The sequence below is a fragment of the Alosa alosa genome, chromosome 4 (assembly GCF_017589495.1).
Source record: "Alosa alosa isolate M-15738 ecotype Scorff River chromosome 4, AALO_Geno_1.1, whole genome shotgun sequence".
NCBI lineage: Eukaryota > Metazoa > Chordata > Actinopteri > Clupeiformes > Clupeidae > Alosa > Alosa alosa.
In genome coordinates, this window is record NC_063192.1 from 9,981,105 (window position 1) to 10,008,163 (window position 27,059).

The window sequence follows — 27,059 nt, forward strand, 5'->3', positions numbered from 1 at the left end:
TTGATGTGATAGGAGGAAGTTGCGCAGCTCTGGTGACGGGGCTTGTCCTGTCACGGAGCCTGTGTCCTGTAAGTCTTTGCCCCCCTGGCTCTCGAGTCAACAGAGATCACCCCTCTGAAGGCTGATGCCCTGTGTTGTCTGCTGGACAGACGGAGGGCTGAAACCTCGCAGTACACACATGCAAACAGACACACATAATCACATGCACACACACACACACAGACGCACACACACACGCACGCACACACATACACACATGCACACACACACACACACACACACACACACACACACACACACACACACACACACACACACACACACACATATATACCGGATAGACAAGCTCACTCACAGACACATGCACTCTCGTCTGTCTGACCAGAGGGGTGGTGGCCGGACCATGATATATGTGCTGATGAGCCCCCCCCACCCACCCACCCACCACCACCACCACCAGCCGGCTCTGTCCTGATGGCTGCTCTCAATCACCCCAGAGAGGGACACGGAGATGCAGCATCAGTCAGAGCCAGAGGCCCCGTCCCTCTCCCCACATGACAGCCATCTCTCAAGCAGATCTGGCCCACATGCGGGCCCGTGCCCGACCCAGATCGGTCCCTGAGTCAGCCGCTGTACTGTCTGCGTTTGCGTCTAGACAAGCTCATGGCTGGAGGTAGGGGAAGGAAGGACTGTGCAATCACACAGAGAGAGAGAGAGAGAGTTAGAGGCACAGGCAGCTCTGGGGTTTTGTCGTCTGCTACTGTACTCCAAGGGGTGCTCGAGGTGCACTGGTTAGACGGTCCCCATATTTTGTTGTGTAAATACACAACGGGGTGTGTTTTTAGCAGTTGTTGGGACTGTACCAACGGTGTGAACACATTGCCAAAGACCCAGGATATGGTTTATTGTGAGGGTGCATGGCTTAGGCCTAATGAACAGTTGTAAACAGTAAGTACAGTGTAACAATAGGTAATTGCAATATTTGCTCTGTATTTATCTACAGCTACTACTACTACTCAGAAATGAGCACTTTGTAAAAGTGTTACACCGTCGCCTTCGAATACCAATAGGGTTGTGAACCTTTCACACGGCTAAGCTTGTTTCGAGGGCTCCATATTTATTAACTCATCTCTCTCTCTCTTTCTCTCTCTCTCTCTCTCTCTCTCTCTTTCTCTCTGTCTCTCTCTTTGGCTTTTGGAAAGCGTTGATTAGGGGGCAACTAATGTTTTGTCTGCGTTTAACCAGCATGCTTTAGGAGTCCCAGTTTGCCCTCCGAAGGGAGAGGCGAGTGTGCCAACAGAATGCAGCTCCACCGCACCACGACCCACTTCCTCCCCAACCCCAACCTGAATGGCTGGAGTGTAGTTAGCTTAATTGGGTTTTGATATATTTAATGCGGCTAATCAGAAAGCCCTACTGGCTTTAACGCGAGGCCCTGCATGCCTCTCCCCTCTTCCGCGAAGCTCCCAGAGACCCCGGGTTTGGAGCGAGTTGCTCCCAGACTGGATTCCCCTTCTCAAACAGTGGGAAGAAAATTAAACTGCCAAATTTGTTTTCATTGGTTCATGGCTTCCTGAGGGAATCGCAGGCTTTTAATTGTGCTCGCTGTGAAGAATTTGGTCGAGTTGTTTTTAAGACAACAACAAAAAAAGGAAAAAAAGGACCAGCTCCTCTTCCACCCTGCTCCCCCCCAACCTCCACCCCCTTATTCCAGCACAGGGCATTTTTCAAAAAGATCAGGTTGAAATGTTGGGCTGATTTCTAGGCGCTCTAAGTGCAGTTCATGGTTGGGGGGCAGCTAAATTATGTTTTATTTTTATTAGAGGGAGACAGCTCTCCAGTGCCATGTTTAAACATCCATCATGCCCCTAAAAGGTGCTGGGTGAAAAATAAGGCTTTTTATTTTCTGTTTGGAAAAATTCTTGACATGCCTGCTGCGATGACGCCAACTCTCAAGATTGAATTCATAAAATGCCACTTTTTGGAGAAGTTGTGCTGAGTTGTCCTCCATACATGGCCTTGGAGTTGATGCACAGCACACACACACACACACACACACACACACACACACACACACACACAAAATGGGCTAATCAGAACCCCCCAAAAAGCTAGTGCCTGCATCCCAACTAGCCCCCCCTCCACCCCTCACCACCCCTACTCTCTTATTTTCTTGGCTTTTGAATTTTTCCAGTGTGTCAAAACAAGCAGAGGCTACATGGCGACGGCCGCCCTGTGTAAATATTTATGATGTAACATCTCCATGTGAATAGACTTTCCTCGGAATCCATCCATCATTCCCGCCAGATCGTGAAAGCCCTCCTCCCGGTGGCAGCCCAGTCTGTAGGAAACTCAGACAGGAGTGATGCACCCCCACCTCAATCCACACCCTTCCACATCCACACCCCTCCACTCCTCACTCTATCCTACACTACCCCTGCCACCCCCATCTCTCTCTTGTCTCTCTCTCTCTCTCAAAGTATTTGTTTTTCTTTTCACCGGGGGCCTCACGGCCAGGAGAGAGAGAGAGAGAGAGAGAGAGAGAGAGAGAGAGAGAGAGAGAGAGAGAGAGAGAGAGAGAGAGAGGGAGGGAGAGGGCACTTGGTGTGGCGTCCCCTCGGCTTCCATTCAGCCTCCACTTCAAAGCCCATTTTGGCCCTTTTGTTTCTGTGACGTGGCCGCCGGCTCCCAAAAATGCAGAAACAGAAAAATGTGATGTAGGTCACATTATCAGCCGTTGCGCCTATGAAAAAGTGAAATTCCAGCCGTGGCACTGATGGGCCTTAGTAACCACTCACTTCTCAGCACGACGCCTGTCGTGTCTGTCAGTCTCTGCAAAGACCAGACATTTCTGAGAAGTATTAACACATTTGCAACATTAGAGCAGTCGAAAGGGGGTTTGGTCTGAAACTAGTGTGCAAAACCTTGCACCACACAACACCACAAACAGGTCAGGTAGGACTAATAATAGCTTGCTAAGATGCTAACTGGTGTTTTTGGCTGCATAGTTTGCAGTGGCATACTGTGAGAACGATTTTCACACACTGAACTAACAGTGCATATGGGTGGCTAGTGTGTTGAAAACTTCTCAAAACTTGATAAATAATTGCATAAAGTGGCTAAGTTCTAAGTTTATATACGTAACTGGGCATTATGTTATACATGTATAGCTCTTGTTAGAGCAGCTATGAAACACTCTGCAACAATGGCTCATTATTTAGTACTCAGAGCACAGCCACCTCAATCACTCAACAATCACTGTTTTCGCTTAATCACCGACAGGCAACAACGGCCTGAAATCCAGTTAATTATTTGATCAGGGCATTAAAAGTGGTGTCTCATCAGAGAGCGCTATCAAAGCTAAACTGGTCTACACAGTTCAAAACTCCCAGTAGCGACGGCGCAATTAGCAAAGGAGAAACCAATTTGTGTGAGTCTCTTCTCATAGTATCATGAGGTTGCGTCTCCAGGATTGCTAAACGCGGTTGTATCTGGAGATGATAGGTGATAGGTGATAAGTGCGTTCAAATCATGTCAGCTGATTAAGGTGGGCAATGGTAGGGGCACCCATACCTTAAACATGCACAGTAGTGGATGAACAGCAATGCTCTATTGCCACAACAGTGGAAACTTGTTTAGCGTTCCTCCAAAGGTCATGCAGGCGCAGAACATGCATGTTGAATAGGAGGACGCACGTCTCAGTCCTCTCATATGTAATTAGCTAAATTCATGGCCGGCCACGCCAGCTTTAATCTTTTGTCTCGTACAGAGAGAAAACACACACACACACACACACACACACACACACACACACACACACACACACACACACACTCAGGCTCACTCACAGGTCAGCTACTGTGTGTCCTCCCTCACCTGGACTCTGAGCTGAAGGGTGTTTTGTTTCCTTAACTGACAAAATGAGGGTGTCTTGGGAAAGCAGCATCTCGATGCCTGGTTGTTTTTCCATGCCATCACATTTATTATCGCACGGATGCTAAAATTATGGCATAATTATTGCCTCCCCCTTTTGCGTGGAGCAAACCACTGCTTTGAGGAGGTAATATAGATTATCACAATAGTTGTATGGCTCAATACTGCTATCTAACTTTATCCATTCATCTGCAATGATAGGAACCCTTTGTGCCGGGAAGCCGTCTTGTGGCCTGTGAAAATAATAATAAAAATAATAATAACAATAATAATAACAAAACACTGGCTCCCTCTTGAAGAGTGGGGATTGGCTTTTTAATTTTGCACAAGTTCTGTTATTATTAATATTCAGACCGTGGTTACGCTGCTGAAATGAATAACTGAAATATTAGCGCAAAATGCAATGCCATGGAATATAGCAGTGAAGAACTTGACACACAGGCGAATCTTAATCCACACTCTTGTGTCAATACCTTTAGATTTCATTACACTCTTTTTACCATCATAGGGAAAAACATGCCTCTGTTAGAGCAATAATGACTATGGTTGTTCAGTAGAGTATATAGTTATTCCCCCATTAAAGTGTTTTATTTAGTCTGATGTGTTTTGCTTGTGCATGTGTATGTGTGTGTGTGTGTGTGTGTGTGTTTATGTCTCAGTGAGTGTGTGTGTGTGTGTGTGTGTGTGTGTGTGTGTGTGTGTGCTTATGTGTATTGCGTTTGGTCTGCTTTGAAGCGAGCGCATAGAATAGGTGAGTTTTTTTTTCTTCTTTTCTCTCTTATTTTGAGTGGCTCTTTTCTCTTGGCAGATCCATTCAAGCTTTCAATACCTTTCCCCCCCTCCTCGCTTCCTCTGCCGCTTTTTCCAGCGAGCAGAGGGGTTTTACTTTACTCCTTTGTCATCCTAATTGATTGCATTAACCTTTTGAGTATTGAATTTCCCGTGCATCACGCCGGGCACAATGTGGAATATTATCATAATCCCTCCAAGTAATGGACACAGGGCAATCAACAATGCTTTAGGAAAGCTACATCTTTGAAAGATGGAGCGTCATATTATTTCCAATCAAAAAAAAAAAAAAAAACGTGGGACCGGCATGCTTTGAAAAACTTGGACAGGGTTTCTGTCTGTCCATCCATCTGTCTGTCTGCATTTCTCTCTCTCTTTCTCTCTCTCTCTCTGTCTCTCACTCTTTCACAAGACAGACATTTGGTACTTTGTACCGCAAAAAAATGCAAGCCCGCTTGGTTTCACCCTGTGTCAGGCCCTTTATTATCCTCTTATCTTGGCTGATAATTATACACCTGTAGTTGTGTGCCACTGTGCTAAACTAGGCCAGTTACAGCCCCAGACACCATTTCACATCACTCTTAACTACATTGTGCTCTCTGTTTTAGATAACTCTACTGTGTGATGATTTCCTTTCAAGAGGAGAGAAGGGGCTACACTTAAGCTGGTATTGTGAAGGCATTTAATTGTAGGAAGGGATCTAAGATGTTGCTGTTATGATGGTACATGCTGTACACAGTAACCATGGGCAGGCTGCTCTTTTCTGTTCAAAGTCAGCAGGCGTGTAGGTCTTTTCAGTTCAATGTCAGCGTTTGATTTCTGGTGTAATATATCAGTTAACAGGTTTCACTTTCCACTGGAGTGTGTAGTTGATCTAATAGGATACGTATTGAGTGTGTGTGTGTGTGTGTGTGTGTATGTCTGTGTGTGTGTTTGTGTTTGTGTTTGTGTGCATGTGTGTGTGTGTGCATCCATGTGTCTGTGTGTTGTGTGTGTGCCTGCGTGTGTGTGTGTGGTATATATGATGGTGATCTTTTCTTTGATGAAAGGAAATACGGGACCACCACTCCTTTTTAAAATCAATATCAGCGGATTGTGATGAAAATCTTGAGATGAGTGGCATTAAAGGAAATGAATAATTGACATTCTTTATTCTGATTAATGAAATATCTTGTATGTGTACATGTGTATGGATGTGTGTGTGTGTGTGTGTGTGTGTGTGTGTGTGTGTGTGTGTGTGTGTGTGTGTGTGTGACATTTATGACTGTACAGTATTTGTTCTTATGTGATGACCTCAGTACACTCACTGTGAGTTTGGTTTACATGTAGTTTGAAGTATTAAGCGTCAGGAGATACTGGCTTTGGAGGCAAGATTAGCCTTCGATTTACTTCAATCTCTGGGCCACGTAACATAATCTCCTTATGCGCCTTACACTGGCCTCCCCCAGTTTTCTGAAGTCTGTAGCTGGTCGAGCACTTTTTCATAAGACCCCTTGGAACACGTCAACAGCAGCCATCAGTTTCTCATTATTCCTTTAACTACACAGGTACTATGATTACACAATATCACAACAAAATGGACAATTACTAAAACTATGTATGTGTGATAATGATTGACATAACAGTGAGAAGCTAGATGTTGCATGTGTCTGATTGCAACATTTTTAACATCGACCTTATACTGTCTGGCTTGTCAATGTTGTTAGCTCTGAACTCAAAGCCCAGTATGTCTTTATTTTGTGCGTACATAAGCATGTGTTAGAGGGTAGAATACTGAATTATTGAATCCAAACATGACTGTACAGTAAGCGTTCCCCTCCCCTCCTGGACCGCCATCCCTCTGCCAGTCCCAACAAAAAAGTATCAGTTCTGGAAAACACCATGTGATTCCTTTAGATCATAATGGATAAAACCCCTGGCTTTGTTAGCTCTTTTATTGGTATCATAATAAAAAAAAACCTCACTGCTTCTATTTGCACCCAACAAAAGCCCTTGTCTGTGTGTTGTGTGTGTGTCTGAGCGTAGCCACCTGGCTTTTCTGCCCGACTCTTTTGTATTTCAGGATTTATTCAACAAAAAAACCTCTGAAAAACTAGAGCGCTGGGGAATAAAGAGGGGCAGAAAGAAAGCGAGCAGAACAGACTTTTTAGCTTTAAATAGAAGAGTAGAAGTGTAAACAGCTGCACAGAAAAGCATAACATTAATTGATTGTTCAACAACACACAAGCCCCGGTGTTATCATGTTTCCCTGGCAACATGAAATAATTGTCTGGTTGCTTAGATGAATTGAAGCAAAACAGCCTGTAATTCACATGAACCCAGGAAAGCATATTCTTTTCAGCCGCGAGAGGAAGCAAAATCAATTGAAACAGGGAAGGCCCCAGCCATCTATAATTACCATGAGCCATGCCACAACGTCGCCCTTTGATGGGTTTACATTGTGAATGCTGTGTGGACTAACACTCCGAGGAATGCTCCTTGCTGACTTATAAATACCTCATCTGAAGGCGGCAGCACCCATCCCATCCCATCCCTTCCCCTGTTTCTTTTGTGGACGAGGTGATAAAATGGAGAAGTTGTGTAGGTCAACCGATAGGTCAAGGTGAGTGAGTACAAATAGATGCTCCTGTCTACTTCGGTCCTCCATCCATCAAGTGTCAGACTCAGAGTCAGTCATTAGGTGGAAGCTTAGAGGGTCTAGAGACTACGTCTGTACAAATATGAAGTGGCCTGTGCCAAAATATATGGTATTACTTCAGGTAAGCCTAATCAGCCTTCTCGGCACCGGTGACGTCTGGTAGTGACAGATGGAGGTGTTGCGCTGTTGCGCTGCAGGTGTGTTGTGCTGCAGCCGGGTGTTCTTAGCCGTTTTCCTTCAGACTACTGGCATTTTACATGTGTGTGGCACAAGTACAACACAGCAGGCCCCATTACTTAAAACAAATAATTTTATCCCAAGGAAGTATGTTGAGTATTTCCCACACTTAACAGCAGACAGTTGAAAACTCATCTAAGCTATCATGGTCTTGCATAGTGGCCTAAAAAATTCCTCATTGCATTCTTCATATAAATTCCTCATGATGTTGTCGACACCAGAAAGTTGCCCCTACTGCACATGCCATGTAATCAGAGTTGACGGAGTCCCTGAGCAGCTATGTGTGCTTGGAGGCAGCCAACGAGGTGCCATGAAACACTGAGAACTTTCTCAAAGGTCCAGGGAGTGAGTACATTAGAGGAACCTAATTCATTACCGGGACTCTCTACGAGATGACAGGCACTTTCCACATTAATATCTATTATCGGCTGATAAATGACATCAAACGGCCAGCCCGGTATTGGTTTCGGTATATTTCACCACACTGTCAAACACGCTGGAACAGCTACAACAGCAGCAGCCGTAACAGTAACAGTAACAGCAGCAGCAGTGGCAGCAGGGCACGGGCCACAGCTGTCCTACTGCAGAAGCCTCTCCCTCCCATGGCTTGGGTTTCATCTGGGGGGACTCGGTACAGCAGGGTTTGGAGCTGGGATTTCGAATGTTTATATGAGCAGCAACACGATTGTGTGTGTGTTTGTGTGTGTGTGTGTGTTTGCGTGTGTGCATGTGTGCATGTCTGTGCGTGTGTGTGTGTGTGTGTGTGTGTGTGGGGGGGTGGGGGGAGGTATTTGCTGCCTCCGACCAAGGCAGCTGTCACTGGCTGATAACCTACGATTGCACTTGTAAAGTTCAAGATTTTGCCAGCAGTAAACAATAAAAGTGCATGGCATGCATGCAACATTGGGCATATGGAATTATCTTTTCCTGGGAGTTCTCAAAAGAAATAGAAACGCTTTTAAAAAGTACCAGCCTGAAATGATGTCTCTCCTCTTATCTGCCCTTCTCCCTCCCTCGCTCCATCTCTCCCTCCCTCTGTTCCTCTATCATCCCATCCTCTCTCACTCTCCCAGTGTCCTATTCAAAGACAGATATAGAAACAATCCTTATTGATCTAATCTGGTTACTGCTTGCTATTTTCAACAGTTCTATCGAAAATGTCCCCCTCCCTCCCCTTTCTCTTTCACCCTCCCTCTCTCTCTCATTCCGTCCCTCCCTCCCAGTTCTGCCCCCATCTGCCTGACCTACATGGCAGTCACATGGTGTGGCTCCCTGGCCAGGCGTTTTATGGAAAATCTGTAGGAGAGATAAAGCCACAGGGTTTTAAGTGTTATCCCTGTCCAGCCTCTCAGGAGGGCCCCTGACACTCAATAAGGTGTTATTGTCCCAATGCCTGCAAGCGAGCACTGCACTCACTGAGCCCTCCCCCTGGCTCCCGATTGGATTTGGATCATGCCAGTCACAGGGGTGGGCACAGGAGGTGGGGTGGGGTGGGGTGGGGTGGGTTTGGGGAGGAAATGGGCAGTGGTTAAGAGGGAGAGGGGCGGGAGCAGGACGTGAGCTCCCTCCCCTGCTCCTCCTTTTGTTGGAGGTGTCTTGTCCTGAGTTGTGGCCCGATCTGCGGATTACCCCTCCGAGCATTGACTGCACTCACCTCAGATGTACAATCCGAGGGCTGTCCATGCTAAAGAGGAGGGGGGGACAATGTAGAGGGTGGGGTTTGGGGGGTTAGTTCTGGGCTGTGACCGAGTCCCCTTCACACTGTCGTCTGCCTGTAAATTTTCTGCTGCCCTTGCTATTCAGCCAATTACGCCAAAAGAGCTTTAGTGATTTTTTTCTTCTCTCTCTCTCTCTCTCTCTTTCTCTCTCTTCCCCTCCCTCTCTCCACATCCCCTCCTTGTCTGGTGTTATTTATTTATTTTACAGACAAATGCTAAGCGTCTCTGAAGGTTAAAAAAATGCTGAATTTCATAACGCTTATAATGTCAACTTTTTTTCCCCCCTCTCCCCCTCATCCTCCGCCAGAGCTGATCAATAGATGTCAACTGTGTGCTTTGTTAAACAAACACCCGCCCGAGATAAATCAACCAACAATGCTTTCACTTTTTTAAAGACTCACATTTTTTTATGTGCCCTCAGTGTCATTCTTTGTCGTGAGCAGTACAAATGCCAGCAAACTAGCAGTGCGTTTAATAATAAATAGGGGTGGTGGCATATAACCCAGTATTATCCTTGACAATGTCAACAACAGACAGCTAAAGAGGGAGAAAAGAGAGATGTGTGGCTTCTGTTTAAGGACAGCCTTTAGCAGAGCTCAGGCGATACAGAGCACAGATGATTCTTGCATGGTGCAGAACTTTTTAAATAGATCTTTTCTCGGACTCTGACTTAATGTGTGGCGACTGTCGAAATGAACCAAGTTGGTGTCGGGTTACGAGCGCGTGTTCATAGACAGGCCCAGGTGCACTGAGAGGCAATAATTGTTTCGCAGAGAGAATATTAAAAAGATGAGGAGAGGGGGGAAGAGAAGATGAGTGGAGTCTTCATCAAGACAAATCCCATATGCAGGGGAATACGTGTGCGCTGAGCGTCTTACCTCGGTGGACCACCTGACCCTGGGAGAGTAATCCCACTGCCCCCACCCCCACGCCCTGCCCCTTGTCTCTTCCAGTCATGTTACATATCTAATAGGCCGGCTACAAAAAAACACACACTCACTGGCCTAAGGGACTAAAGTATATAACCACTTAAAAAGCCGTATTTTTCATTTTGTGATTCTCCCACATTAACAGGGCTCTTTAGTGCATCTCTAAAGCCTCTTTTCGCCCTCAGAACTGCGCATCGTCGACTGACTTGGCCTTTTTTCTGTCGATCTAATAGAGTCGTTAGTGCCTCTGTTTTAGAAGGTTGTTTTTTTCCCTGTCTTTCTCTTTCTCCACTCATCTCCCTTTCTCTCTCTCTCACACACACACACACACACACACACACACTCTCTCTCACACACACACTCTTTCTCTCCCCCCACCCCACTTCTTTCTAAATGAACCCGGCATACTGAGTGACATACAGTACCTATCGCGGAGTGTGAAACCTCTGAATAGCTATCAATAGAATGTAGAATGCAGCCGAGAACTACAAAGCAGTTGGGGAATGCGAAGCAAGTACGGCGGCCACCTTGCATTCTGGTGCTAAAAAAGTGTCGGAGTGCAGAAGGTACACGGTGAATGATTAGACGGGACAGCTCCGTTCCATTTGTCACTTTGTCTGAGGAGTGACGACCCTCATTAGTAGTTTCAGATACCGTCACACAAAGGGCTTAAAGAGGGAGGGAGGCAGGCTCAGGGTGGATAGTCAGTGCCCCGGGGAGAACTGGGGACAGATAAGGACTATTTGATTGGCATGAGACTTTCTCAGACATGGGGCCAAGAAAGAAATCTTGTCACACCAGCCGTAATAACTGTTACAAAATGTAAATGTAATGTGATGTAATACTACATAAAAGAAAGTATGACATGGGTGTGTGTGTATGTGTGTGTGTGTGTGTGTGTGTGTGTGTGTGTGTGTGTGTGTGTGTGTGTGTGTGTGTGTGTGTGTGTGTGTGTGTGTGTGTAAGAAAAATGAGGATGTGCATAGCGAAGTGAAGTAAAGTAAACTGATTAACGTGGGAAAATGCAGAAAACATTCGAAGCAAGTGGGTTTGAAATTAGGATCCTGAAAGATTCATGCTCCATTTTTAATTCAAGCTGTTTGTTATTATTTTTGGGCTGCCTAGTGTATTAGAATGAAAAGAAAGAGGTGTAAACTTAGTATTGCGCTGGTGAATTTTTTATAAACGCAGCCCAGAAGTGGGAGGATGCAGCTCAGCAAACAGACTGTGGAGAGGCAAAACAGAAAGAAAAACACACACCACAACGTACAAAAAGAAAAAGTGCACGTCTAAGGCCTGGAAGGTATGTGTGTGTGTGTGTGTGTGTGTGTGTGTGGTGGGGTATTACTACACCCACACATACATGCACACACACATAAACACAGGTTGCCCCAAGTTACACGGAGCGTAACTCGTGTCAGGCCACACGCATCCCAGCGCAGTGCTGGGCCCTCCTCTCCGCGGCACACAACACCATCTGCATTTCGCTGTTAACGCGCATTCACATCCGCGGGAGGATTAGCGGAAAATCCCCCGTTTTTTTCACCCAGTTGACAAATATCAGATTTGTCTCTAAAAATTAGCTCCATCCATATCTGCCACCATATGACACACAGAAAAGATTATCTTTAATACCCAGCCAGCTTGAGTGTGGTGGAGGCAGATTAAAGTTTCGGTTTAGTAATATTTGCCGAGCCACTTCAGTTAGGCACTGCACTCCTGCACAGCCACACGCCTTCCAGAAACCGGCCTGTCTGTACATCGCCCCCCTCCCCCTCCACACACAAACACACACACACACACACACACACACTTGAATTTCCCTGGGGATCAATAAAGTATCTATCTATCTATCTATCTATCTATCTACACACACAAAAAAACACACACACAGACACACACACACTCCGCCCACATTCAAAAAAGAGTTTTTTTTTTTTTTTTTAAGCAATATTTATCCAATTCATCATCAGCCAAAGCAGTGTCTTAGGGCCCTGTCTTTAGGATGTGGCTTTTAAACAAACAGAGGGCCGAGTTAAAGAGGCATCGGTGAATACCAGCAGCAGGTGTCCTTTCACGGGTGCCTTTGTAGTGGGAGTGGGAAGCTGGGCTGTTGTTTTAGTGGGCCTTTGGTGCCGGGCGGGGGGCCGGCTGGGAAATGGGCCTAGTGAGTGACCTGGGACCTCACCGCTGTCCCGTTGTCACCAGCGTTTTGTGCAAAGGTGGTGGTGGTAGTGTTTCATGTCAGCTGCTCTCCATTTAGTCATTGTCAGGAACTGTGAAGGAAAGTTCAGGGAAAACGTTTGCATTTTTATAGGTTGCAGCAATTCATTTTGTTATCTTGTTAAAAAAAAAAGTATCCATTATCTGAGCTCATACTGCATTTCAGACCCTGGGGTGTATGTGCATGCTACATTATACAATATCTAACAATAGTTTCCCACCTCCTCCGTGCAATCATTAAACAAATACACAAACAAAATGTAAACAGCTCTTTATCCTGTATCCTCACCATGAGAAGCCTCGTTAGCCAGGCAGGCAGGCAGGCAGGCAGGCAGGGTCTCGGGATGGGGGAGCGGAGAAGCTGCTGCGTGTCTTTGCATGGCTGCACGTGCACAGCTGTCACCATTAGCAGGTACTGAGCGAGGGGTGGGGTGAGGTGGGAGTAGGGGTGGGGGGTTACCATGCAACAGACCAGTGTTCCTTAAGCTTCTGTTAAGTCAATATGTTCCCTATCTCCATTTCATTATCATACTCATGATCACCGTGTGGTGAGGGGGCTGGCTTTGTTAAGGGGGAGTGAGAGGCTGAGCTCTGGGTGTACCTGCACCGTGGTGAGGGTGGGCCCGCTCCCTGACTTCCTCTCCCTCAGGCCCCCCTGCAGCCGCACCCAGAGATTGGGCCTCTCTTTTTTTCCAACACAGGGACCTGTAAATGAAATTAAGGTGTCAATTAGTCAATTACAGCATAATAACTCAGAGGGCAGACATTTAGAGAGCGAGCACACCTCAGCTAAGTTCATTTGCTCCAACCCAGGAGCCCGAGCGCACTGGCACACGTCAGTCCACCCTGCCCAGATCCGCTGAATAAGGCCCTGGCCTGTAATTCTATTTACCACTGGGTATCTTTTTTTTGATCAACAATTTCCTTTCGTTGGGATTTTTTTTTAGAGTCGCTAGGATGGGTCTTTTTTCCTCCCCAATTTGGCTTCGGAGAATTTTATAATTTAGTAATTAAAATCTTTGATAGGCTTTAGAAATTGCTCCTAATTGAGTTTAATGGGAAGATGAATTTCAATTTTATTCGATTACAGGGACCCCTGGCATAGGTATTTATGGAAAAAACTCTACAAAAATATGCTGTGTGGGCTAAGATGGCATAATAAAATTAAGGATAATCGGATTTCTCCGTCATGAATTTCGCTCTAATTTCACTATAATTTTCCATTAGATAGCTGGTTTACAAATATTTGCTCATCTGCGAGGGGAGCAGCTATCTGTCTAAAATGATTACGGCCAGTGCCTTCAGAAATGTGGCCCTTTCTGCCGTTCCTTTTAAAAAGCAGATTGCGAGGGACCAAAATTAGGCAGATTGCATTAGGACTGTCTGCTTCCGGGGAGAGATGCTGGAGCATAATGATAAGAGGCAGGGGATGAAAGCCCTGTCAAGAAAAATGTTTGGACTGTATGCAATATTTTTAAGTGAATATGAGGTTCAGGCATCATGTTCATGAAAGCAGTGTGCAAACTACATGCTGTATGTTCACGTGTGTGTGATTTAAGAGAGCCAGTCTGTTATCTGTTATGCAGAATTTTATTTATTTATTTTTTTTTTTTTTCAAATTGGTGTATGCTCCCATAACTTAATGTATTTTAAGATACTGTGGACACGACTCAGGATGTTTTTTCTAAAGCAGGTTAGTGCAAGCTGTCATGGGATCTGGGGTCTGTGTTGGGTTAGGCATACAGACGCTACTGTTGAACAAGTATTTAAGCTTAATATTCAACACCTTCACCACAGGAAAATAAATATATAATGCTATCTAAACAGACGTGAGGGGGAATAATATCCAACATCACAGACCCGCCAGAACAATGCAAGGGCAAACGCTCTTTTCAAGGCTCCAGCACAAGCCTTAAGCTCTGTCACTTTTAATTTCCTGTCAATTTCACCGACAGATTTGAGGAAATAGGTTCAAAAAACCCAGCCACCATATTTTCTTCCCCTTCTCCCAGTGGGCTCCTCTGGTTAGTAAAAGTCAAGATGCTCTCTTTTTGTGAAGTACCCCCCAACACACACACACACCCCTCCACATGCCCCCCCCCCCATTCCACCCGCCCTCTTGTGCACCTCTCACCGGCCCACTTCTCTGCCCCTGTGCCTGCGACAGCCTGAGGGGTTCAAACACCACCCCCCAAACTCCCCCACCAACCCCCAAAAATCCCTCTCTCTCTCTCTCTCTCTCTCTCTCTCTCTCTCTCCCTCTCACTCTCGCCAAAGGTCAGAATTCTCTCTCCACATGTCTCCAGGCCCTGTGCACAAAAGCAAGTGAATTCACATCTTTCAAGCGGCCAGTGGGCCTTTGTCCCGGCCGGGCTGGGCGCTCTCGGAGTGGGCCCCGGCCATCAGACCAGCCCCTCCTGGAGTGCGCGGTCAGGGGCAGCCCAGCGTCTAGCCCACGGTCCCCTTTGACTGATGTGGTCCTGCCATGTTAACCCACACCAATCTACCCCCTCCTCACCCCACCTCTCTCATCATATACCCCCCCCACACACACACACACACACCACCACCATGCCTGAACCCCTCCTCTCTCCACTCACGTTCATGCCCCCAGAGCATGCCATTGTAGCTGCCCACATCAAACAGCATGCACGTAGTCCTGGAGAAGAATACATAGGATCATAGGATGACATTTAAAAAAAAAGAATCTGTTTAAACTTATGTTGTGAGCGTGAGACTTCTATTAGCTTAGGGAGGGAATATTACAGGAACTTTCACTACTGCTGTTCAGGACTACACAAAAAGTGTGGGTTTTTTAGTGTGTCATTACAGTACACAATGAAAAAGCAATTATAGTGTATCATAAGTAGACTTAACAGCAGGTAGATTAATACCATTGTTTGTCCTTCTCCATTTGAGGTGGAGCCCTTGTTTGATTTTGTTCATTGTTTGGTTCTTTGGTGTTGTCCTTATCTCTCCACCTAACAACTGTTGTCATAAATCTTCATTCACACATTACAAAAAAAAACAAAAACAGAATCTATAGTTCAGTTACACTTCCTTAACAACATGTACATGTATACACATAATGGCTCTAAAGTATAGACCTGCAAGATCATTAACCTAAAAGTGGAAGTTTTAAAACATTGACGTCATCATTATACAACACACATTTACGTGTGGTTTGATCCTGTTTCTGTGATGTGAAGAAGCATTGCCATGTCAGTCATGTTTTCCGTTTGTGCGTGGCAAGGGCAGGTCGGAGGACTGATGTGATGTGAGCATGTGCCCCTAGAGGTGCTCAATGAGAAAGGCGGGCCGGGCTCCCATTGTTTAATCATGACTCATACCCATAATGACCAAATCAACCAAAAACCTGTTTTCTATATACATGTTCTCGCTGTTAGCAAACAGGAACTGTGACCTTAGTCATTTCTCAGAAATTTGAACTAGGATCAAAAATATGTGTTTCCCCTTTTCAACTTTGTGTGTATGTGTGTATGTGTGTGTGCGTGTGTGTGTTTGTGTGTGCGTATCTGTGTCTGTGTGTGTGTGTATGTGTTTTTCTGTGTGTGTAAGTTGTGTTGTGTTGTGTTTGAACTGCACCACATTCCCACAAAAAAGCAGTTGGGTTGCATGGTGGGAGAGAGGATCCACACTTTGCTCTGTTGTCATTTCATGTTTTCCTTGACAAGGGGAGTTTCTGGGATTCGACGCAGAGTTTCAAAACCTTTGTAATTTCTCAATCAGGTGTGCGGCGCAGCTGAGAAATATGTGAAAGGGGGGGAGTATGCTAATACAACAAATATGCTGAAAATATCCAGAGGCTCTTTGCATGGAACTGCGGAAGAAACTGCCAGGCAAATAAGGGCTTTGTCTTATAAAGTATTCATTGTCACCTGGTAACGGCCGTCGTTTATCATTTCACCTGAAATTACAATGAAAACTGATACCTTATCGGAGGGACGGAGAGAGACACAGAAGGGAGGGGGGGACTGAATGAGGGAAAGCAGTAGAAGAGCTCGGGGGATGGGGGGTAAGAGTTTGGTAATTTACAGCCAACTGTTCCCATATAAGGTTACCTACTTTCGCACTGTTCAATATTTATGACTCAATATGGAAAATTAGCACACTGTTTCCTTTCCAAAAGAAATGAGGCTTTCTAGATACAATTCTTAGATGTGGATTACTTTTTGTTAAACATACGGTTTGTCTAGAAGTCGTATTCATGTGAAAATGAAAACTTATCATCAATGAATTTGGTAACAAACATTTAAAGCATATTGCATGTTTTATTTGAATTTAGGAAAGACATGTTATGTCGAAATCAGTAGTATCTCTGAAAAAGAGAGATCATAAAATTATCCACAATCTCAAGACATTTTATTCATATTTTAAAATATGTATTATGTTATTTTCTTTCTTTAACACTTAAAAGGAACTGCACAACATTCATAGTTTATATTCTAAATTTGAGTTTTTTCACACATGAAACTAAAAAGTAATTTTTTGTACATAAATAATAATAATCATAAATACCGTGTTTATCTATTTTCTGTTTTTGAAAAGCTTTTGGCTGTTTTTTTTTTTTGCCTTCCTGCTCATTCTGATGGAGCAGGGGGAAGGCTCCTCCCCAAGAGAGTTGAAAGGCTAGTCGACCACAGCGCTGGAAAGGCCAGCCCACCAAGGGGAGGAAAAAAAGTCGGCTCCGGCTCCTGCTCCGCCGTAATTTCCTATCTGCCTATTCAGACATCGCCAGCAGCTCGGCGCGCGCGTGTGTGTGTGCGAGAGAGGGTGTGCAGACCAGAGCGAACCAGAGAGAGAGAGAGAGAGAGAGAGGAAGAGAGAGAGGGAGAGGGAGAGCGAGCAAGCAAAGGGGGAGGCACTCTATTCTTTCACCTACCCCCCATCAAACCACAGGAGGGAGGGGCCAAGCCCAGGCTGCCAATCAAATCCGCTCGTGGCAGCCGGCATTATCTCTGCTACAAACTATTGACAGATTACATGTCAAGGAGTTTAGTACATGATTGAAGGAAGCTTTTATTATTTTTTTTAAAGAGTGTGTGTATAGTAATTTTACTTTTGGTTTCTCCCGAACCTGCTTACTTCTGATGATTTTCAAACAGAGTCAAGAAATATTATGAAAGTTACATGCCTGAGAGGATTTAACTTCGACTTCCCTGAATATGGTGAGTACTGTACTTTTCTCTCTTCATCTTTCTCTCTCTCTCTTTCTCTGTCTCTCTCCCTCTCTCTCTCTCTCGTTCTCTCTCTTCTTCTCTGAGGTCCTCTATAACCGGACACTGACATGTTTTAATAGCTTTAGGATAAAACTGTATTTTAAACTGTCAACAAACCCGCTCGGATGGGGAAGTTCTTCTCTTTGTGCGTGCGTGTGTGTGTGTGTGTGTGTGTGTGTGTGTGTGTGTGTGTGTGTGTATGCGCGGGACTGCCCTGAGCTGCACCTATATTTTCTAACTCGAATGGCAGTGCCCAGAGGCTCATTGCAGTATAAAACATGAAAAGTCACTTCTTTAGCACGCTGTTCTTAACTCACTTCTCAGTATTGCCACTGTCGAACGCACTGTAGAGAAGTTCACCAGGATAGTTTCATTTTCCCTGTGATGAGACCAAGTTTATTTCAGTGCTCTGAGTCGGGCTACTGTTGAACTCACACCTTTTTTTCTCTCTCTGTCGACCCTAAGACTTCATTCATAATTGCCCTACCCGGGTTTATTTAGATTTTGATACCGACATCAGGGGTTACAGAGGGTGGAGTAAGAAGGGTAGGATTGTGACTCTCTTTGCATTACTTATTAAGACCATAGATATCCTGTTTACGCACATAGGTATGTGAAATGTCATTTGAGTGCTTACCGTGGCCTAAGGGTTTGTTGCCAGGGGGACAAAGCAAACAAACTGTTGTGGCAGCTTTGTTTTGACACATGTAAGGGCAAACAGTACAAGTGATATCCATTTCTCTCCCCTCTCCTTTTTTTTTAAAAGGAATGCTTGAAAAATTGTTGTTATTGTAGAAGTTAGTGGTGTCAGTATTTCTACAGTTGTGTACCTCAGTTGTACGTTAAAAGTGTAAATATATTATCCCATTTGTCCTTCAGCTATTTTATGTTGCAGTTTGGACACGCAGTGTTTTCATAGGTTGTTTAGTTAGAGCTTAAAATCCCGTGAATTCTTCTCATAGTACCATCAGTAACTTCAGCACTGTCTTACATATCCCATGACAGGAGGAAACCTTGCTTTTCACAGTTAATATACACATCAAATATAGTGTGTTTTTAAAATTATTGTGTTATGTTTATGTGCGTGAGTTTTGCAGAGAGAGAGTGGGCAGGAGTGTGTGATTGTGTGTGTGTGTGTGTGTGTATGCATCACGTATGAATAATTTGATTGCAATTTTGCCTACCCAAACATCTCGTCATGAGGCATCTGTGTTGTCATTTTGCATTTACTCTTAAAATGTTTGTCCTAAAAATATAAACAAAGCGTGCATGTGAAGCCCTGGAAATTACAAATGTAAAAAGTTACATTGTTAATTTGATTACATGTTTTTGGAAGTCATAAGTGAAACTGTCAAATCTCCCACTTCAATCAGTAAATAAATAATGCCGAAATTAAATATGTTATATTGTACAATTCTGGACAATATGAGACAATTAGTGGAGTTTTTAAAGACAACACAAAGAGAGGGAGGATTCTGTGGTGAAATTTAATTACAGTGTTTTTTTACATTGCGGCTTCCTCAATATCAATGAATGCTTCGAGTATTTGTTTGTTTGATAGTCACCAAAACGGCAGTCTTTATCCCAACATGTTTATTTCCACTGCTTTAACTCATTTTAAAAAGTTTGAGTTAGATATTGAAATAATTTAAGACTGCTTTGGAAAAGAGCTTGTTTACCCTGCCCATGTACTGTGAACAAGCAGAATTACTGGATCAACTCGTAGATTGTGTTTGATCATAAATCCGCATTGAAGAGGGAACCTGAACTGAACTACCATGTGTTGTTCCTCAAGAATATTACATCGAAAGGAGAGAATAGATGAAGCCACACCCTGTATTTTCAGAAAAAAAATATTAAACCACTCTTTCCATTAGTGCAGAGTCTCCTGCCCAGCTGACTGGAGTTATTTTATGAGTCATTATAGCGAGTGATTGCTTTCTTCTTCGGAGAGCCAGTTCTTTTAGCCTCAGTCCACCTTGAGGACCTTTGCCACTCTACCCCCCCCCCCCCCCCTTGCTCTCCCTCCCAGAAAAAGGATGAAATGGGGAGGGGAAAACAAGCCAAAGTCTGTAGCCCCCCAATAACCTTTATCACAATTTAGCAACAACCGAATCAATTTGATGTCTTAAGCAATAAAAAATGCTGTTGCTGTCCTGATTCTGCCGCTCCTCCGATGACAGTAAATTTACATTTTTTAATTAAACTAGCTGGAATTTTTATGAGGGGGCCGGGCTATGCTAATGGGAATGTTGTGTACTGCAGATTAACAGCGTTTTGAAATAAATTTAGCACAGAGACGTTATAAGACAGAGAAGAGGGGAGGGAAAAAAAACACAAGACATAGTCTTTAACCCCTTTTATGCCAAGTTCTCCTAAGGGACCCCTCCAAGCTGAATCGCCCTGTCAGGAAAGAGTGGCTCTCAGTGATGAGGTGATTAGGATTGCCATATCAACTGAGGCAAATCATTTCTATTCTTATCAATTATTTATACTGTGTTCCAGCGCCATAGGATAAAAGCTCAGATGAGTTTATACTGTAACATCCAGTAGAACATTGTTTTTCCTAATAGGACAAAGAGCGACAGCTTGCTCGTAATTACTGTTGTTTTGTATTTTTCTTATTAAAGAAAGACGTGTATGTAGCATTTGCAAATAAAATAATTTAAAAGCAAGTTTAAAATGTAACATTTCACTGTGGCAGGTGATTATACAATTTAAAAAGATAATTAATTTTGATCAAACATTAAACATGATCATGATTATCAAAAACTAATTTTGAATAAATTAAGTATTGCAAATGATAACTCTCTTGGAAAATGTATAGAGCTTTATGGTAATACAGAGTAGTATCACATTCAGGCTTTGAAAAAGAGTATGATTGATATTGTGCCAGGCTGTGTGTGTTATGTCTTGCTTAAGGAGAACAGCATGCTGGATGTGTGTGTGTGTGAATGTGTGTGTGTGCGCGCGCGTGTGTGTGTGTGTGTGTGTGAGCATGAGGGAGAGCGACAGGGAGAGAGAGAGAGAGAGGGAGAGAGAGACTGAATGGAGCCAGTGAGCAAGAGAGAGGATCTCGATGAGACTGCGCAACATCATAATTAACTTAGCATCCTAATACCCAAATTCTCACCAACTGCCTTTTTACAAGCAGACTGGCCCAGGCAAAAGTAGTTGTTGTATGTTTTCACTGTGCTGTGTCTATGGACATCTATGGATGTATTAACATACCCCCCCACACACACACACACACACACACACACGCTTCAATATGCATGTGCAAACACTTGCGTTCCTGTGTCGGTGTGTAGTGTGTGTGTGTGTGTGTGTGTGTGTGAACATACACATCTACAACTCTCTTTACTCCCAGTATCAGGTGTAGCTCCAGTGACTTGCTTGAAGGGAAGGTGGTATGGACAGAGAAGGGCAACCCCTCCACTTCCACTGTGCACTCATGCAGGCACAAGACCCTAATTAAAAGCGCCAAGCTTTCCGTCACCAATACAGAGTAATTGCCTAATTAATACACTGAAAGGAAGTACACCGGAATAATAAACAGGTTGCACCTTTAGGACCTCGGCTCTTTTATCACTCACATTTGTAAGTCAACGTTAAGTAGTTACCCCCCCACCACCCTCACCCACACCCACCCTCGTGTCCCCACCATAAAAGATATGTAGTCATTTAAAAAAAAAATAATGCAATTATTTACTTTTGAATTTAGACTTCAGTTTTATTTCAATTTGTGACATTACTCTTCTTTGAAACTTCGGCAACACAGTACTTTTCAAAATGCCTCCTGCTGGTATAGCTTTTGTTTTGTGTGTGTGTGTGTGTGTGTGTGTGTGTATATATATGTGTGTGTGTATGTAGCATTCTCAGATATTGCCAGTTCTGGGTCCAGCTGACTCAAAGCTCTCAGAATGATTGTCAGTGTGAATTCCCTGACTGAGGGGAACCACTGCCTCTCGGCTGATAGTATGCGCAGGGCACCAATGTCATTTTCTGAGAAGAAGGGGGTACCTGCTCGAACTGTGACTCAACTCAATACATATATGCATTAGAAAAAGAGAGAAGCAGAAAAGACCTAAAGCATCCTTCCTCTTTTTCGCCTCTGCTGTCGTTAGTCGCATTTGAGATGCCGGCACACTTGGGTGAGGAGACGTTGATCCTGTACACAAAGCTGCGACAGAACGCCTCTATTTCACTTTTATGACGGCGCACATGAAATTAGAATTTCATGCAAAGCGGGAGAGAAGAATAATCTCTGCCGTTGCGATATGTCACAATAAAGAAGAGAGGAAGGGGTGAATGTGAAGATGCAATTAGCACAATGCAAACGCCCTGAGTCCGTTTGCCAGGGTTGAAAAACACAAGAGCGAGTGCCGTTTGGCCCAGAGTGAAATTTGCATGCTCCGCTTATCGACGCACACTTATTAGTCCGTCTGAAAGGAAGATTAAGCCAGCACAAAATGTGGCGACTAATCCTTTTAAATGTGGCAGGGGTCTTTAAGGTGTGAAGCACCCCTGTGTACAGGTCCCAGGCTGCAGACACCCTCCTAGACCACCACCCCCCCCACACACACACACACACACACACAGACATCTCAACTCCACCCTCCAGCCGCAGTGGTCAGATGGGAGAGTGGAAGTGGGTTTAGTGTTGGTGGAAACAGAAGTTCAATTCCACGATGATTGGAGATGTGGAGTCCCGTGTCCTGTGGTTTCTTGCATAGCTTGGCAGAGGTGAAGTTCAGGGAAAAAAATTGAACCTTTTTCAGCTGGAACTCAGAATGTCTTATTTGCTGATGGGGGAGTTTTTGAATGTTTTTTCTTATGTCCTCATATTTGAGAGATTTTCAAATCTCTCTCATATTTGAGAGTCAGTCAAATTTGTTTAAGTTTAAGTTGTTAGGTTAGAGGGAATTCTGTTTTTATCTTTCTGGTTCACAGTTCCCATCAGCAAATTGATTTGGATGAGAACAACCTCTCAGTTTCTGCATCACTGAACTTTTTCTCTTTTTTTTTGATGTGAATTTGCCGCTCGCCTCTCGTCCCCTCCTCCTCCCTCTCTTTATTTTTCTTTGGATAAGAAAAAGAAATAAACATGTTCCTCAGTCGGCCCTGTCACCTTCACTCTGAAAGCGTGTTTGCTCTGCTGAGCTACCGCGCCGATCTCCTGTCCTCTCCGGTAATTGACTGCAAACAGGAGTGAGAGCGTTTCAGAAAACCTTCCCTCCACTGCCTCTCCTATACCCTCAGCTTGTGTGTATGTGTGTGTGTGTGTGTACGAGAGAGAGAGAGAGAGGGAGGGAGAGAGAGAGTGTGTGTTTTCGTGTGACATTCTATTCACTTGGGTCAGTAGCATGCAGCTCCAGCAATAATTACCGTCTGTACATGATGAATATGAGAGCCAGCTGTTCCATTCTGTCACTGGAATCAGACTGGGGACTGTGAGGGGGGTTTGCTCATGAGTTTGCTGTTTGACTGAATTTTTTTTTAACTCTGTAACTTGATAGGATTACATGGTTCTAGGGCCTACACCTGTTAAGAGGCTGTTAACAGAACAGTTGGCAGTCTCATGGCTGGAGCTTAGAGGTTTTTTTTTGCTCTTCTCTCTCTCTGTCTCTCTCTCTCTCTCTCTCTCTCTCCCCCTCCTTTTGTAGATCTTTCTCCTGAATGTCAGGGATTTGGTGCTCCTGATTTTTCAGCGTTAGACTCTTTGAAGAGTGAGGTGAGGGCATGCTGTCACAGTGGCCTGCTGTGTGTTAACTGCCTGCTGGCTCCTACAGTCACCCCCCCCTCCTCTACCCCTGCCACCCCCCACCCCCCCAACCCCCCCTCCTGAAACAAGCCAAGGATTGCATGTGGCTTTGGTGTGTTTGGGGTGGACAGGTGTTGTTGCTGGCTTGAATCACTTCAGAAAAAAAAATCTACCACCCCCCTACAGAAAAATGCAGTGGCATGAGGGGGGGGGGGGCTTTGGAAACAAGTCTGAATCCTCCATGGTTCGCCTGGTTTGTATATCTGTGGCTGGGGCTCGCTCTCTTGGTGCCTGATGGGGGTTTCTTGTGAAATGAGGCAAACAGTATGTCAGCGATCTGGCAAACAAGTCACCTGACACCGGGCCCATGTGCTATTATTTGTACAATTTTATGTACGTCTATTCATACGCTGCGCGTAATAAATGAGCGGCCAGGCGGGGCAATGGAAGTCAGCTCTCACGCAACGCTGACATGATTTAAGCCTTTTTCCATTGCCCTGCAACACAACGTGAGAAATGCCATATTTTGGCACTATCACAGCTTCTCACATGGCTCGGGAGCTGTCGCTAAGGCATTGCATTAGCTTGGACTGAACTGAAAGGTTGTTTTTTTTATGTTTTAAACAAACAAAACAGACGATGCTGTTTTCTCTTGTTTGTTTGGGAGTGTAGAAGTGCGCTAAAACGCAGAAGAATTCCTGGGGAAGTGGTGTGTTTATGGCTTGTTTATTTTTTTCCTGCTCCTCCGTTGTCTGCTGCTACCGTATTTGGCTTGTAGCTTGAGCTCAGTCACTTTCTGTGTTCTCTCACACCTGTCCTTCTATTGTGCTGGAATGTTCTATATTTGGATGTAAGTTGTGCCACACTGGCTGGTTTGGGAGGCCGTTGTTTCTGGCAGCTCAGAGGGAGGAAGAAGTGTAAACTGACAAGTTGAGAGAAGCCGACCACCCCCCAACCCCCACACACACACACACACACACACACACACACACAACCCTTTCCCTCCACCCCCAAGAAAGGGTTCAATTAACTTGATTTCTGTTTCGCCTTTGTGATGAAAGTCTGGGCAACGCTGGATATTTCACAGAGAGCCAGGATGTAACAGTGGAATATTATGCCATGTGAAATTACATAACTTATTTCCATATACTGCCCAATTCTGACATGGAATGTTCCAGTAATCTTATCTTCTTGAGGTGAAGGCAGCGGGGAGGATTAGAAATGAAACACTAATAATCATAATTTGGTGACTTTGATTATACCGATAAGTAATCTCGAAATCGGAATTCCACCGATAAAAAAAAAGAACAGTATTTCCCAAGGTGGTTGGGGTGGAGGGCTGGGAGGAAAGAACAAGGGTGAAAAATAAACAGCGTGACTGTGATTGGACTGAAAGTGTCATGTCCATGAGCAAGGCACCTGATCTTTCTTTTCCTTCGGAGTAAAATAAGCAGTCCCAGTCCTAATTGTTTGGAAAATATTGGAAGGGCCTTTCTCGCCCTGCTGTTTCGCTTTTCCTCTCCCCTCCCCTGATTCATTTCACCGCCTGTCCTTGGCTGCCGGAAAATGGCGTTAATTTTTTTATTACCTGTTTGACTCTCCAGCCTTATTACTGTAGCCCCTTAATGTTCTCCGTAACCGTGGAAACCAGATGAATAAATGTCCGCAAAAGAAAATGAGATGATTAAACAGGTCACCCTTGCAAAACAAATTCGCTTGGTCGGGCGCAATTTGTGTACCGAGCGCCTGTCTTAACAGTTTGCTAACAAGGGGATTGTTTGCCAGGGTAACCGAAAGGGAGAAACTGGAGAATAAAGACAAGCAAAGAGAGAGGTGAAAAATCTCCCCTGTCGTTCAGACTAAGATTATGTGTGAGAAAAAAGAATGCAATCGCAAAGAAAGGCGTGTTTATCACGACCGAAAAACAAACATCAAATGAGAGCTCCTCGACCCATACCCGTCCTCAGCAGCTAAAATAATTTGCTTTACATTGATCCAACGGTTGCATATTATCTTGTCATTTATTATGAATGTTTTCCATCCGCACTGGTTATCTCATCCGGTGAACACCACCCCACACACACACTCACACACTCAACCCCTTGCCATTTCCACGCTGCACACGATATGTTACATCCCATTTTTTGCCTGCCCCTTTTCTCTTTTATGCTCAGCTGCGTCTGTAACATCAGTTTGCATATGAAAAAATAAATCATGGATATACTCCTTTAAAGCCCAGGAACAATAACGTCTGTGCTCATCTCTCAGTAGCATGCCAACAAACGAGTGTCTCAGATTAAAGGCATGGGGAGGTGGGGGTGTGTGGGGTGTGTGTGTGTGTGTGTGTGTGTGTGTGTGTGTGGGGGGTTGTGTAGCTGTTGTTTGCATCTAAAGGAGGTTTGATTGGTGGTCAGGAAGAGGGCATATAGAATTTCCTTCATTTATCAATGTGGCAACTGTAGTCTGCCTGCTAATTGTCCTTGTGACCATCTGCATCACTGGGACATCTCTTCCTCCTGCATTGGTATTGCAGCCGTTGCAATCATTCAGGTTTAGTTTTACACACTTTCTCTGCATACACACACACACACACACACACACACACACACACACACACACACACACACACACACACACACACACACACACACACACACTCATAACCTTTGTAGCATCAGTGTTCCTCTTTTTGCAGAGACTGAAGGCCTGTTTGGACTGCCTGTGTGAATGTTGATGTAAAATAAAATGGTGGCCAGTCGTGTTTGCCTAAATAAGAGAGCAGGGCCCAAGCAGATTTAGACTTGTAAAGAGAGGAAGAACTCAGTGCGAGGAATTAAAGCCGTGTCTTCATTGCCATCGTGACCACAAATCACAAATGGTGGCAATGCAGTGGTGATGTTGTTTATGAAAGCGCGGCACTCAAGGGTGTTGGCTGTTTACATGGAGTCACCACTTTCAATCTGAGAGTGAGAGAGAGCAAGAGAGAGAGAGAGAACAACAACCTCAACCCTACTGTCATCTCCTTTTTGTCTGTCTTCCAATGCTTACTCTACATTTTCTCAAGGGTTGAGGAAAAAAAAAACAAGAAGTAGAATCCAATACTTCCCGAGGTCATTTATGGTACAGGCAGGAGAATGGAGTGTAAAACGGATTTGGAGTGCCTCGTTCCACCTCCACCACCCCTCCACCCCCGCACACACACACACACAACACACACATGCTCCAAGCACTCTGCACCCCACACACACACACACACACACACACCCCATCGCTAGGGTGTCTATGGGCCCGAAACTGAAAAGCACTTGTGCATTATTGATGTTTTAATTTGTGCAAATGCCCGAGTCTTTGTTAAGTGATTATAGTGCAGTCGGAGATAACAGGAAGGTACTTTGCCCAGACACAGGAGCCACTGCCCACCAAGGCACAGGCCACCTGAGGAGAGCGCGGCTCCGTCGGCCCAGCCGAGACACCGTTTACCCCCGCAACAACTTTGGCACACTTCTCCTGAAAGCCTGGAAAATGTCAACGTGTCAAAGATAAAGCACAAGTGGGGGAAAAAAAGGGAGGTTGATCTTTTGTCCTTTA

At 44.7% G+C, this 27,059-nt stretch overlaps 1 protein-coding gene and 1 long non-coding RNA gene across 12 annotated transcripts in view; one reads left to right on the forward strand and one right to left on the reverse strand.

The window, feature by feature from the left end:
• casz1 (castor zinc finger 1) overlaps positions 1 to 27,059 on the forward strand; it is a 183,468-nt gene that overhangs the window by 76,081 nt on the left and 80,328 nt on the right. For all 11 annotated transcript variants that reach the window (XM_048241665.1, XM_048241675.1, XM_048241676.1 and 8 more), the window contains one exon: positions 17,594 to 17,656. In XM_048241665.1, coding sequence (XP_048097622.1) covers positions 17,608 to 17,656 — 49 coding nt within the window. In that variant the 5' untranslated portion in view covers positions 17,594 to 17,607. The remainder of the gene's footprint in view (positions 1 to 17,593; positions 17,657 to 27,059) is intronic.
• LOC125293660 lies at positions 13,075 to 17,271 on the reverse strand. Its single transcript, XR_007193390.1, has 3 exons — positions 17,007 to 17,271; positions 15,362 to 15,469; positions 13,075 to 13,172 (listed from the first exon to the last, which is right to left on the reverse strand). It is a non-coding gene; the product is annotated as an uncharacterized LOC125293660 (long non-coding RNA).